The sequence below is a fragment of the Schistocerca gregaria genome, chromosome 2 (genome assembly GCF_023897955.1).
Source record: "Schistocerca gregaria isolate iqSchGreg1 chromosome 2, iqSchGreg1.2, whole genome shotgun sequence".
Lineage (NCBI taxonomy): Eukaryota > Metazoa > Arthropoda > Insecta > Orthoptera > Acrididae > Schistocerca > Schistocerca gregaria.
Genome location: NC_064921.1, coordinates 490,704,444 through 490,717,985, shown reverse-complemented (window position 1 = coordinate 490,717,985; position 13,542 = coordinate 490,704,444). Strand labels below are relative to the sequence as shown.

Here is a 13,542-nt window from a genome sequence, read left to right as displayed (position 1 = left end):
CACACACATCCATGCCCGAGGCAGGATTCGAACCTGCGACCGTAGCAGTCGCACGGTTCCGGACTTCACGCCTAGAACCGCGAGACCACCGCGGCCGGCACCTGACTCATCATCAACAAGCTGGTGGAGGTAATCATAATGACATGAACCGTATCAGAAGAGCGCTGCAAATTGCTGCAAGGCCGCAAAGCAAGAAACGAGAAAAAGGGTGATGGAAAATTCCTGCTTAACACAACATTTACAATGAATGCAGTGAATAACTATATCGCAGGTTACAAATAGGTGTTGAAAGCAATACTTTCATGGAAACTCTTTTGAGGGATTACTTTGTTTTATGCTGTATTGGGCAATAAATTAACAGAGCTACAGATATCAGGTTTATGATGCTGATATCGTGGGAGGCGTCGAACCCGATAGAGAACTACATGGCTAGCGTCGTATGTATATATACAATGGTTTCCGACAATGCTCACTCCATTTTTTTCTGTGAGCCTTGCAATGTCACTCCAGCAGTTGCTGCTGTTGCTTGGATGGGCGGCCGTCTGGGTAAGGAGTAAAACCATTCTTCGAACAACACCGTTTGTCTTCTTTAAGCTATTTGTCAACTAAAATTACTAGCACTTTTATTGTTTTTGTGGATAAATCTGGTACTTCGGATTGTATCTGAAACATACTAGTGTAAAATCGAAATATGTACCATGAAATAATAGTCCCTCTTAATGACTTTTTTTGTCATACCGTGCAGGCTGCGCCCTGCATATGACGAGACTCAGGGGCTAGTACTGTTACACAAAGGCTGTCTTCGATAACAGTTTCCTTATCTTGTACAGGCTCGTCTAGCTACATTGTTGTGAAATTTCGTACAGAAGTTGTCCTTTCTTATGTCATCTTGGGAGACAGTGTTCCACGCAAGTTTTACCTGTTGTCGCTGTTGGTCGATGGATGTAATGCAGAACGCATTGGACGCTTTCCCATCAAGGCTCAGTGTGTGTGTGTGTGTGTGTGTGTGTGTGTGTAGGTGTGTATGTAGGTATGTGTTGGCCTGAGGATCTGACGAAGGGAAACGCAAATTGTGCACACGCGTTGTACTGCAGGTACAACAAAAAACCCCTAACAAAATAGGAGTGGCCTGGATGACGTCAGTCTGTATTCTATGCTGTTCATCGTTCTCTCAGCTCCGGGTAGTAATATGTAGAGCAGCGTGGGCAACCAACGACCCGCGGACGGCATCCGGCCCGCGATTAGTTTCAGTGCGGCCTGTGGATGAAATTTTGGGTGAGCAAGAAATGAATATAGTCTCAGAAAACCGTGTTTTGAAGCGCAATTTTCTGACGTCACTAGTCGGGAAACGCGTGCGATTCTTATCGATGTGCTACCCCATAAGCATTAAAGCCGTGGACGCTATAGTTTTGACTTCATGCGCTAGGAGCGCTACTGTGGCGTCACATGACAAGGCGGCCCCTAGCTATCAGGCCTGAGGTCACCAAAGGCTGTCCATGCCTGATTGTAGAGGAACTGTGCCTGCAATTTAGGTGAAGACTTGATCAAGCACTGAATTGATCTGTATCTAGCAGAAAAGCCCATGATGGGAGGGTGACTTTATAGTATACAATCCCTATAGAGAAACGCAAATTAACGTATACTGTACAACAGGTGTAAAAAACCATCGTTCTACAGACACCTAGATGCTAAACGAAACTCGTTTTGGCTGTGACAGGGCAGTGGATGAATTCTTCCACAACTATGGTGGTAGTATCTTATCACAGTAACTCTAACAAAGTCCAAAGAAATTATCGTCGTGTATAGCGGGTCGACGTTAATGTCGAGATACCCTCAGATTGCTAGAAACTGAAACTGACAAGGTTAGTAGCAAAGCAAAAGCAAATATGCTGAAATCTATTTGTAACTATTTCTCTACGAAGGAAGGCACTAAAGTACTGCCCCAATTTAATTCTCGTACCGCTTCACCACTCGCACACGAATGTTTGATATACACTATCTGGTCAAAAGTACCCGGTCACCGGTTAGTGCTCATTAATAAGAGGTGTGTCCCCCATCCGCCTTTTTGATAACTTGAACTCTATCGGGAACGCTTTCAGTGAGGTGTCTGAAAGTAGCTGGAAGAATGGCAGTGCATCCTGCTTCCAAAGCCGAAACTCGAGAAGGTAGTGATGGCGGAAGCGAGGATCCGGAGAGGAGTCGACATTCTAACCGATTCCAAAAGTTTTCGATTGAGTTCAGGTCTGCACTCTGGGCAGGTCATTCTACTTCAAGGAAGTTGCTGTCCACCAGCCGTTGCTCCATAGACGGTGCGTTATGACAGGGCGCATCGTCTCTGAATATTCCTCTAGTGTACGCAATACGCAGTTCTGTAAATTATTATGTATTCCTGACTTGGTCAGTCTGGGGCGGTCTGGGATGTTTGATAACTGAAGAAAACTTCACAAGGTCGCAAAAAAAAGCATTTATAGGATAAACTGTTTCGACAGAGCTAAGAGCATATGATCTGATGGTGGCAGCACAGTTCTGTAGAAAGCGGCCTGCACTGAAATGCTTTTTAGCGATCTTGTCTCGTGCAGTTTTGTTCCATTATCAGCTGGAAAATGTGTTCACATCGTTCAGTATTTAGCGTTTTCGTAACCACAATAAGGAACCACACCTTGATCACGAAAAAACACCACCGAAGTGTAACCCCATCTCTTCTGCACTTGCCGTCCGCGGTGGTCACGCGGTTCTAGGCGCGTAGGTTCGAATCCTGCCTCGGGCATGGATGTGTGTGATGTCCTTAGGTTAGTTAGGTTTAAGTAGTTCTAAGTTCTAGGGGACTAATGACCAAAACATTTGAGTCCCATAGTGCTCAGAGCCCTTTTTCTTCTGCAGTTCACTGTTGACACCACACGCGATGACAGGTAACGTTCTCCAGGGTTTCTCCAAACCCGAACCATTCCATCGGATTGTCACAGGGCATAGCGTGATTCATCATTCAAAATCGCAGGTTGCCAGTCACCTACAGTCATGTGGCGTCGCACTTTAAAATGGTTCAAATGAGTCTGAGCACTATGGGATTTCTGAGGTCATCAGTCCCCTAGAACTTAGAACTACTTAAACCTAACTAACCTAAGGACATCAGAAACATCCATGCCCGAGGCAGGATTCGAACCTGCGACCGTAGCGGTCGCGCGGTTCCGGACTGTAGTGCCTAGAACCGCTCGGCCATCCCGGCCGGCGCGTCGCACTTTATACCACCTCAAGCGTCGCCTGTCATTAACTACAGAAATGTTTAGCTGATCGACCGTTGTGCCCCATTCTTTTTACTTTTGTAAGCACAGTCGCTGTGTTGCGTGAAATTGTTGGCAGCACTTTGTAACACACCCTCCGCAATACTCGACGGTCCGCGTACGTTAGTACACGAGATCTGTCTGGTGTTGGTATAAAGTCGTTGTTCCCCTTTGTTTCCACTGTGCAATCACATCGGTAACTATCGACTTTGGCAGCATTAGAATGGTTGGAATGTCCGTCAGGGATCTGTTTCTCAGGTGGTATCCAATGACAAGTGCACTTCGAAGTTACTGAGGTCTCCTGATCGACCCGTTCTGCTGTTACTACTTGGCTACTGGAGACACAATACTCGCCGCCTCCTTTTATACTGGCCGAACCGCCTCCCGTGACACCTGGTTGTTAATTTCGTCTTAAATAGAGGTGTCTACATACTTTTAATCAAATAGGGTGGGTACTAGTGTCAGTTGCGTTGAGAAACAGTGAAATCACTATAACTGAAAGAGTCTCCGCGGCCCCTTGGAATTTTTATCAGATTCTATACAGAATTTGGGACTCAGTGAGTCCTTCTTTTATCTATAACATACCAAAGATTGCTCTAACAAAACGTTGTGCCCAGTAGTGGGCCGGCCGCTGTGGCCGTGCGGTTCTAGGCGCTTCAGTCTGGAACCGCGCGACCGTTACGGTCACAGGTTCGAATCCCGTCTCGGGTATGGATGTGTGTGATGTCCTTAGGTTAGGTAAGTTTAAGTAGTTCTAAGTCTAGGGGACTGATGACCTCAGATGTTAAGTCTCATAGTGCTCAGAGCCATTTTGAGCCTAGTAGTGGGAAGAAAACACCCACCAATAAGAAGGGAAGCAGAAGTGATCCACAAAAGTGCCGTCCTATATCTTTGACATCCACCTGTCCATAGGACGAGTCCTGAGCATAAACGTAAAGCGTTATCCCGGATACAAGCACCTCTCCATGCCAGCTAGCATGACTCCTGAAAATATCGATCATGTGGTCACGTGCTTTTCTCATGTGAAGTCGTCAAAGCCATGGATGAAGGCAGTCAGGCACTCGCATATGCAGTATTCCTCATATGTGCAGCATTCCTTGACTCAGTTGCACATCAACTCCTTCATAAGAAAAGTACGTCCATATGTTGTATCAAACGAATTTTGTGACTGCACTGAGGACTTCTTAGGAGGGAGGACGCGGCACGTTATGTTGCATGCCGACATATGTAGAGATAATTCAATCGCGCTGGAAGTGTATTGGGGACTTCGTTGTTCTTGTTGTATATTAATGATCTCGCACACAATATTTACAGTAATCTGCAATGTGATGTTTATTTAATCGCGTTACAGTCTACTACGGACCATGATTACGTTTATGAAGCACCTTTAGTCTGTGGATTCCCACAAATACAAAAAACAAAAAATACAGTAACCTTTTTGCAGATGATGGAACTATCTACTGTATAATGAAGCACTTCCTGAAGAAAGTTACCTTAAATGTTCAGAAATGAGTTTTGCATTCACAAAACATAAAAATATATCTTATGAGCACAATATCAATGAGACACCACTGGAGTCAATCATTACAAATAACTGGGTGTAGCTATTTGTGGAATATGAAATGGATTGATCACATAGATTCAGTCGTAGGTAAGGCAGCTGGTAAACTCTGGGTTCATTGGCAGGTCATTGGAAAAATGCAACCATTCAACAAAGGAGATTGCTTAGAAAGCACTTGTATGCCCGTCCTAGAACATTGCTCTTGTATTTGAAACCCGTCGGAATATCAGGGGATATTGAACGTATACAAAAGAGGGCAGCACGAAAAGTCATAGGCGTGTTGACCTATGGGATAGCGTCACGCCGATACCGCAAAACCGGAACTGTCAGACGATTGTAAACACTTGTGAAAGCCTAATTACATAGTTTCAAGAAACAGTAATAAGTGCGGGGTCTAGTAACATACTATAAACGCCTACGTATCGCTCCAGAAGGTACTGTGAAGAAAAGATTAGACTTATTACGACGTGCAAACAGATATTAACGCTGTGTTTACCAGAAAATCTGTGTATCTTTGCCTACCAGTCGGGTCTCTCAGGCCCGAGTTGTTTCAATTGACATACATTGACACTATTTTGACTACTTGTAATGTGAACGACTTTTCAGGTATAAATACTTTTAAAATAATTTCTTTATTTACATTTTACTTAAAAAAAAAACAATTTTTATACTTTTACTGGTGGCTTTTATTCTTATTACAAATTTCCGAGCATACAGGTTAGAATCTTACGAAGATACTAATAGTGTTATACCTTCTAGTGTCAAAAAAAGCTTTCAGATTTCGGAAGGGCATCAAAATGTTTGCTTATCAGACCAAACGGTAAAATAGTCAGTTCTAATCTATATGAGAAAAATCGCCGCTTACACCTCAGATTGAATCTGTAGTGCTCCCATAGAATTTTTATAGTAATATTCTTTTTTTTTTCGAAAGAATATTCCAGGATCGAACTCAGAGCGTTGGGCAAATGAAATGGCGCAGTACTTAAGATAGTGGACTAACGTTCTACAAGAGAGGGATTTAGTCATCATTTGACCCCTAGTGCCGAGTATCGCGAATTCACATCACCCAATGCTGTGCTAATGACTGGAGGGTTTGTTGTTTTTGGGTGCCATTCCCGGTAGATGCTGATTCTTCACGAAGCTGCCAACGCTTCTGACAAGTGCTGCATTTTCCTGAGTGCTCGGGTACCTCTAAAGCACCACGATTTTCATCCCGCCAAGGATCTAAACTGCATTTTCCTCTCAAAAGTCAGTAGTAGAAGACCACAGAAATAGAAAAGACGCGGTTATCATCATCATCATCATCATCATACGGCTCTGGGAACAAAATTATGCCCCAGACACTGTTGCCAATGCTGCTGCTGTTTGATCTGCTGACGCTCATACTGTAACTTGGGTTGCTAATATTTTATTATTGTGTCGTTCATTTGCTAATGGCCTTGCCAGTTTGGTAGCACCATTTCCCGCCCAATCCCTGCAGTTAAGCAACGTTGCTGCCGGCAAGTTCTGGGCGACCGACTGGGGAAAGCCGGGTGCCGTTAGTTCTAAGGACATGCAAGTCGCCGAAGTGGCGTCCAATTGAATGATGTGCGTCAGGCTGTGGTGGCCCACGAGATTTTTTTTATTGTTCCTTTAAAGATCAAAGGACAAAATAATTCCGAAGTACTGTGAAGGCCATGTGACAATCTACTGATACATGCAAACACTAGCCTCTTAACTTTTGCGAGCTGCCTTCCATAGCGAACTTCCGTCTTCTGTATTGTTTACCTTCTTGTAGTCTAACGTCCGTTACTGCGCTTCTCCCTCAGTAGTCTTATACTGTTCGAGCACAATCTTGTACTGATAAACACAACAACTTCTAGAAGGTAAACTCTGTAGACTCATAGTTAATTGAGTCGACAGAAACGATATTCTCTTTGGTATCAACGTAAATATTAAAACACTCATGAGTAACTCAGAGTTACAACAGTAGCCCCTCTACCACCGCCTCTTTAAAAAATCGAACTGCAAAAATTATAAAACAGCTTCAAGCGACTGATTATTCTGAAACAGAGTTACTGTGTTAAATATTTAACGATAAGCATGTAAAACGGTCATGGTTGAAGACGCAGAATCCAAATTATGTTTGTTTTACCACTTTCGTATTATTGCCCCACGAACTAATGAAAATGCTTTGTTTTCTTTATCCTTCTTCTCCAGGCGTTCTATTATTTATGTGTCATCTAAAAAGAAAACGCAATTCATGATATTCAAAATTGATTTCATGCTGTTACAGATATAACAGCTAGGATGACGTACCTTCTCTTGAATGAAACGTGAAACTAAGAATGACAGTGTTGATGAAATATTCCATTCCGTAACAAATTGTTTCTTTTTTTAGTCGTAGGCTATCGCCATACAGCCACCAATTTGCTCTCCTTAGGCTAAAATCTCGACAGGGTAAATTTTTGTTTTTGTTGATAAATCAGCTTCATACGAGTACGTAGATGTAGGATAGTAAAATTCGAAGAAACGGAAGCAAGATTAAAGTTTAAAGCCCTCGACAGCGAGGCCACTAGAGACAGAACACAAACTCGGATTACGAAAGGGTAAGGAACGAAATCGTCCATGCCATTTACAAAGAAACCATCCTTGGATTTTTCCGGAACGATTTAGGGAGATCACGGAAAACCTAAATCTTGATGCCGGTATGGGGAGTTGAACCGTCGTTCTCCCCAGTGCGAGTCCAGTGTGCTAGACGACAGCGCCACCTCGCTCGCTAGTAAAGTTCAAAGCTCACACTAGTTGCAGTTTTTGAGCAGTCGGCATATATTTTGATCTTACGAGAAGCTGGATCCTCATGAGAAACTGGTTATGTTCCCATACACAAACGCGTGTTTAGATACATAAAATACTGTACATGCAGCAGAAGAACAGCTATCTCGAGCGACATTCCAAAAGTCAGCACTTAACTATATTTCAGTATTAACGATAGAATACACTTTATATGTGTGTATTATCAGGCTAAAAATGTCGTTTGTTTACCCCTTGTTCATTCTGATAGCCACTCCAGAAGCACAGCCTTGACTGTGACTAGATGATGTGTCAGTAGACTTTGTTTCATTGTTGTATCAAATATTTGTCAGTCACCTGTTCTCTTCCAACACAGAGAGGCAGTTCCTTGGTCTCAATCAGATGATCACTTGCAATATGAGTTATGACACATAAACTGAATGTGATCACTAGAAACAAAATAATGTTGAGGTTCTTTTTCAGCATGTACTGTGGCTTATTTCCAAGGAGTGTAGTACGACAAGTTAAATTTGAGCGAATAAGCTCTCGTATATAACTTTGTCAAAACTGGTGGATGTGAATTGCACCACACACACTTGCAACCAAGAGAGTAATTTTGGCAACTTCGTTTTCATTCGAATTTTCTGTGACGTGCTCATATGAATCCACTGTGTGGATGAAAACCGAGTATAGACATTTACCCACGCAGATGTTCTGTTCATGAGAAAATGCTACTGCCTTCTTCTGCTGCTGTTATTTTCGGCTGGGTAATCTCATTACTAAGATTTTGCGTATATTTTTAGTTTGTACTGTAAGTAGGCTGTTTAGGTTTTTTTTATTGGTAACGCCACATAGAGCTCTGTATGAAAAATCACTGGCTGTGCTATGTGCAGTCAGTGGCTGGTTGGCATTGTTGTAATACTCGCCATTGTAGTGTTGGGCGGCTGGATGCTAACAGCGCGTAGCGTTGCGCAGTTGGAGGTGAGCTGCGAGCAGTGGTGGATGTGGGGAGAGAGATGGCGGATTTTTGAAATTTGTAAGAATGGATGTCATGAACTGATATATATATATATATATATATATATATATATATATATATATATATATATTGACTATTAAGGTAAATACATTGTTTGTTCTCTATTAAAATCTTTCATTCCCTAACTATGCCTATCAGTAGTTAGTGCCTTCTGTAGTTTGAATCTTTTATTTAGCTGGCAGTAGTGGCACTCGCTGTATTGCAGTAGTTCGAGTAACGAAGATTTTTGTGAGGTAAGTGATTTGTGAAAGGTATAGGTTAATGTTAGTCAGGGCCATTCTTTGTAGGGATTTTTGAAAGTCAGATTGCGTTGCGCTAAAATTATTGTGTATCAGTTTAAGCACAGTCATGTATAATTGTTCAAAGGGGACGTTTCAGTATCCATACTGATGACACATGGTCTCAGCATACTACAGGATTACAACTCAGATACGCCCCGGTCTAGCTACGAAAATTACTTATAACGAACGATTCATCGCTGCACATTGAAATTCTTCGTTCACAAATGTAATGCAAGCACTAAAGGTGGTTGAAAGAATACAGATGTCATTACTGAAATGTTTAGGTAATCAGAGAGCTTACAGTTTCCTATATGTGGAAGAAAATACACTGCGGCGAAAAAAATTATTACGCCCTTTTAGAGGTTTCCAATTGACTCAAGATTTATTACTGGAACAGTGCGAACGGAATACATGAAATGATTACATTTACAGAACAATAGCTCAAGCAGTTCTGAGGTGTCAGGTATCGACATTTGAAATCTGGTTTCACAGGATAGAGCGCATCAGGTCGTTCCCACTCAAGTCATGGATGTCAGCAAAGGTGGGGCGAATGAGGGCTGTCCGGACCTCACTGCAGCTCCGTCCCGACCCAACTCCAGACACACGACGACCCGGAAATACTAGCGGTCGCTCCAAAGATAGTACAACAGTGCTCTTGCCGATAAGCTCTGTTGCTACCACCCACGGGCAGGCAAGCCAGCAACTTAGTAACGCCAGTAAATCGAATAAGCAATGGGACGGCAGAACCGCAAAGACAAGATGTCAAGCAATAAACGGCGCGAACACCAGCCGCACGCCGGCCGGAGTGGCCGAGCTGTTCTAGGCGCTACAGTCTGGAACCGCGCAACCGCTACGGTCGCAGGTTCGAATCCTGTCTCGGGCATGGGTGTTTGTGATGTCCTTAGGTTAGTTAGGTTTAAGTAGTTCTAGGGGACTGATGACCACAGCAGGTAAGTCCCATAGTGCTCGGAGCCATTTGAACCATTTTAAATAAGGAGCCGCACTCAACCTCCCCCCCCCCCCCCCCCTCCGAAACATCAACCCGGAGGTCACATGCCAAAGTGAAATTGACCAGCACCTCCTAAACGATAGCAAAGGACAATGGCCATCAAAAAGCCCCAAGCGAGACACTCGCTCGGACTCATCCATGCAGACGGAACACCTGCCCACTGGGCACCCGACATCCCTGCACCAGGAAGGAACTGACTTAAGTCCCGCAAGATGACCAATTCAAGTATCATTGCTAGCTCAACGAAAAGAAGCGAGATACCCACTCGAAACTTACCAGGCAGACGGCACATGTGCCGATAGGCGACCCGACATACCTGCACTGAAGAAGCTACCGAGCTAAGCCTCACAAGATGACCAACTTCTAGAACTATTCGAAGTTGACAACGAAAAGAGCCACCAGAATTTAAGGCAAAAAGGTGATGTCTTAGAACAAATGCATTAACTGTGCCCGCACGCTGCCTAATGACTGCCACTAGGTTGAGAGCCTTCCAAAATACAAATGGTGTCCTCAAGGCCCCTAATAGCCTTAAACAAAACTCAATGGCTGCTCCTGTCTCACCCACCCCACCTGCCGTGACGTCAACCGGCAGCACGTAAATGGGTCACTAAGTACGGAACACTGCCGTCAATCGCCTGGCGCCTTATCGCCAACTCATAATCAGGGTGGTCCTTCCTCAACAGGCCGATCCCCGGGCACTGCCTGACTGCGATTAAAACAGGTCACCTGAAACAGTCAACAACCAAGACAACATGGTGCAAAAATAACAGAAATACAATTCAAACCAACAGTAACTGTAATGACAATATCACAATCATAATCATGCTCTGCTACCAGTTGAAATCTGGTTTTGCAGGACAGAGTGGATCAGGTTATGGTAGTGGAAGGGGCTGTAATCAGTTACTGTTAGTTGCACAAAACTTTATTTTCCAAAGGACCACTTAATTACACATTGTCTTAAAAGGATCAAATTAAAACCATATGGCTGAAGGCCTAGTTAAGAAAACTTGCAATAACTCCTGGGCTGAAGGTCTGAACACAAGTTATAAAAATTAATTTAAAGAATACACGCGGCTGAAGGCCTTACTATATATATATTTCACGTAAATACTCGGCTGAAGGCCACACACAAGACATTGAACAATTCAGGACCTAGGGCCTGGATAACAAGAATTTCAGATAGAACAAACTTTCAAATTTCAGTTATTCTACAAATCAGTCTTCAACTTTAATTTAAGTCGGCTGAAGACTTTATTTTAAAATTAAAACAAACTAAATTAATAGACGGCTGAAGGCCTCGCACCATACTTCAGACTAAAATGAAAATCACAATCTAAAACCAACAGAACAGAGGTGCTCAGAAGTGTTCCAAGGGTCGACCTGATGAGGTAGCTCTAACGTAAGGTGAGGTGAGACAGGCAGCCAGGAGTAAGCTTAAATAAATTGAATGGCAACTCGACCCAGGGGCAGCTGAAAGACCGATCAACAACCTAATCGAGTCCCCTCTGCCCGACCAACGGCAAGACAACGGAAAGTTTCAGCCGAGGATGGAGATACCAGCAGCACTACGTCTTCAAAATTGGCGTCTAAAAACAGCCAAGGCACAATAACCAGTCTTAAGAAAAAATTTGACCAAACAACTAAAGGGCTGTCGAACTACACACCATGCCAGAGAGCATTAACATAGCGAGGAAAACACACTGCCAGGAAACTACGCTAACGACCATGGCAGGTAACTGGGGCATTATCGGCCACAAGGCAGAAAATACCGCTGGTGCACTTCACTGATAGGTAGCAAGCAATTCAATAGTTAAGGACCATACAGGAAGACGGCTGCAAAATTTCGCCCACTCCAATACACCACACATTGCTGCTAGCCGGAATGGCCGAGGAAGCAACAACCGGCAATGAACGAAGAGATGTCACAGTAGTTGAGGTTTCATAAAAGATTAATTGATGACTCAACTTTAGTGTCTAGGTTCGGTGGGCAACGAACTTTGTAGCTCTCACAGTTAGCGCTTCACAATCCAACCGCACGTGCACGCCACCAGCGGTTCCAGCCTAACCTCGCGCCGCAGAGACTTCCTCGCTGCTCTGTCCCAACCGACTGACTACATGCAGCACACAGTCAGCATTAAAATAGCTGCTCAGTCAAAACCACACAAGCTATACACCGTTCCACGAAAACACATGCACAAACAACTCGAACAATACTAAAACCAGTAACTGTGGAACAACAAGGGGGAATCACAAGTCGACACTCACGGAGAACCCAGAAGAGGTCGGCAACCAAATACACGTCGTCCTATGAGACGACCGACCGAACGACCAGTCAAGGTCGTCCCCACTGAAATCATGGGTGTCGGCAACGGCCGGGCGAGTCATGGTTGTCCGGACCTCACTGCAGCTCCGTCCCGACCCAACTCCGGGCACACGACGACCCGGAAATACTAGCGGTCGCTCCAAAGATAGTACGACAGTGTTCTTATCGATAAGCACTGCTGCTGCCACTCAGGGGCAGGCAAGCCAGCAACTTAGTAACGCCAGTAAATCGAATAAGAAGTGGGACAGCAGTAGCGCAAAGACAAGATGTCAAGTAAATAAACGGTAGGAACACGAGCCATGCACGGCTCACCATTATTACATGCTGTAGTATCCACGGGCAGCAATGCAAGCGCTGACTCACGCGATGCAGTCGACCGTAGAGATGACGAATACTGTCCTTGGATACGTTATGCCATGCCTGGTCGCCCTGTTCACGTCGTTATGTAAGAGTTGTTGGCTGACCAGCCACATGAGTCACTTCTCTTTCCATCAAATCCTACACGTTCTCGACTGGATGCAAGTCCGGAATCGTGCTGCCAAAAAAGTTACTATACGTTTCACAGCGGACGTTGAGTCTCATGGGCAGGGTGCGGACGAGCACAATCCTGTTGGAAAAACGAATCATCTTCCTGTTGTAAGAACTCCAAAAGAAGGGGTCTAACAACATTGTGCAAGTACCGTCCGCTGGTTAGCGTCCTCTCCACAAACACCAAAGGTGAATGGGAGTTGCAGCTCATCGCACCCCAGACCGTAAAGCCTGTAGTGCGGCCAGTGTGTCTTGGACGAATGCTCTCTACGAGATAGCGATCGCCAGGTCTATGTCGTACGCGCAAACGACTGTCACTTGCATGAAGGCCATTCCATCTCCCAAGTGACCCTCTGACTGTTCCAGGAGTGCCGAGCGCGTTGATGCTGTGGCGTAAGCGGAAGACGGGTTGGAAGTGTATTCGTAGTCCCATTGCTAATATCTCGTTCGCAACAGTTCGTGTTAACATGTTTGTTGAGCCGGCAAGCCTTCTTATCCGTGCTGTAGCAATTGTACGATCCGCCACTGCTGTCGTTACAATAAGGCGATCCTGGCGGGCGTTTGTGCTGCTTGGACGTCCATAACCTCGTCTACGGGCTGAGAATGGTCACGTGACCACTGATACCAGCGTCGTTGACAACTGATTCAGCACGTCCAGCTTGTATGGCAATTTCCCGGAAGGACCATCCCGTCACTCCGAAAGCCATAATTTGACCTTTTTCAAACTCGCACAATCGGCTGCAGGAAGCAC

The 13,542-nt window shown here is 44.5% G+C and overlaps 1 protein-coding gene across 1 annotated transcript in view; it reads left to right on the top strand.

Annotated features, from left to right (window-relative positions):
• The first annotated feature begins 465 nt into the window (after positions 1-465).
• The window catches only part of LOC126335853 (brachyurin-like), a 59,363-nt gene continuing 46,286 nt past the window's right edge, over positions 466-13,542 (top strand). The window contains exon 1 of the mRNA XM_049999324.1: positions 466-546. Within this exon, the coding sequence (XP_049855281.1) occupies positions 466-546 (81 nt within the window). The remainder of the gene's footprint in view (positions 547-13,542) is intronic.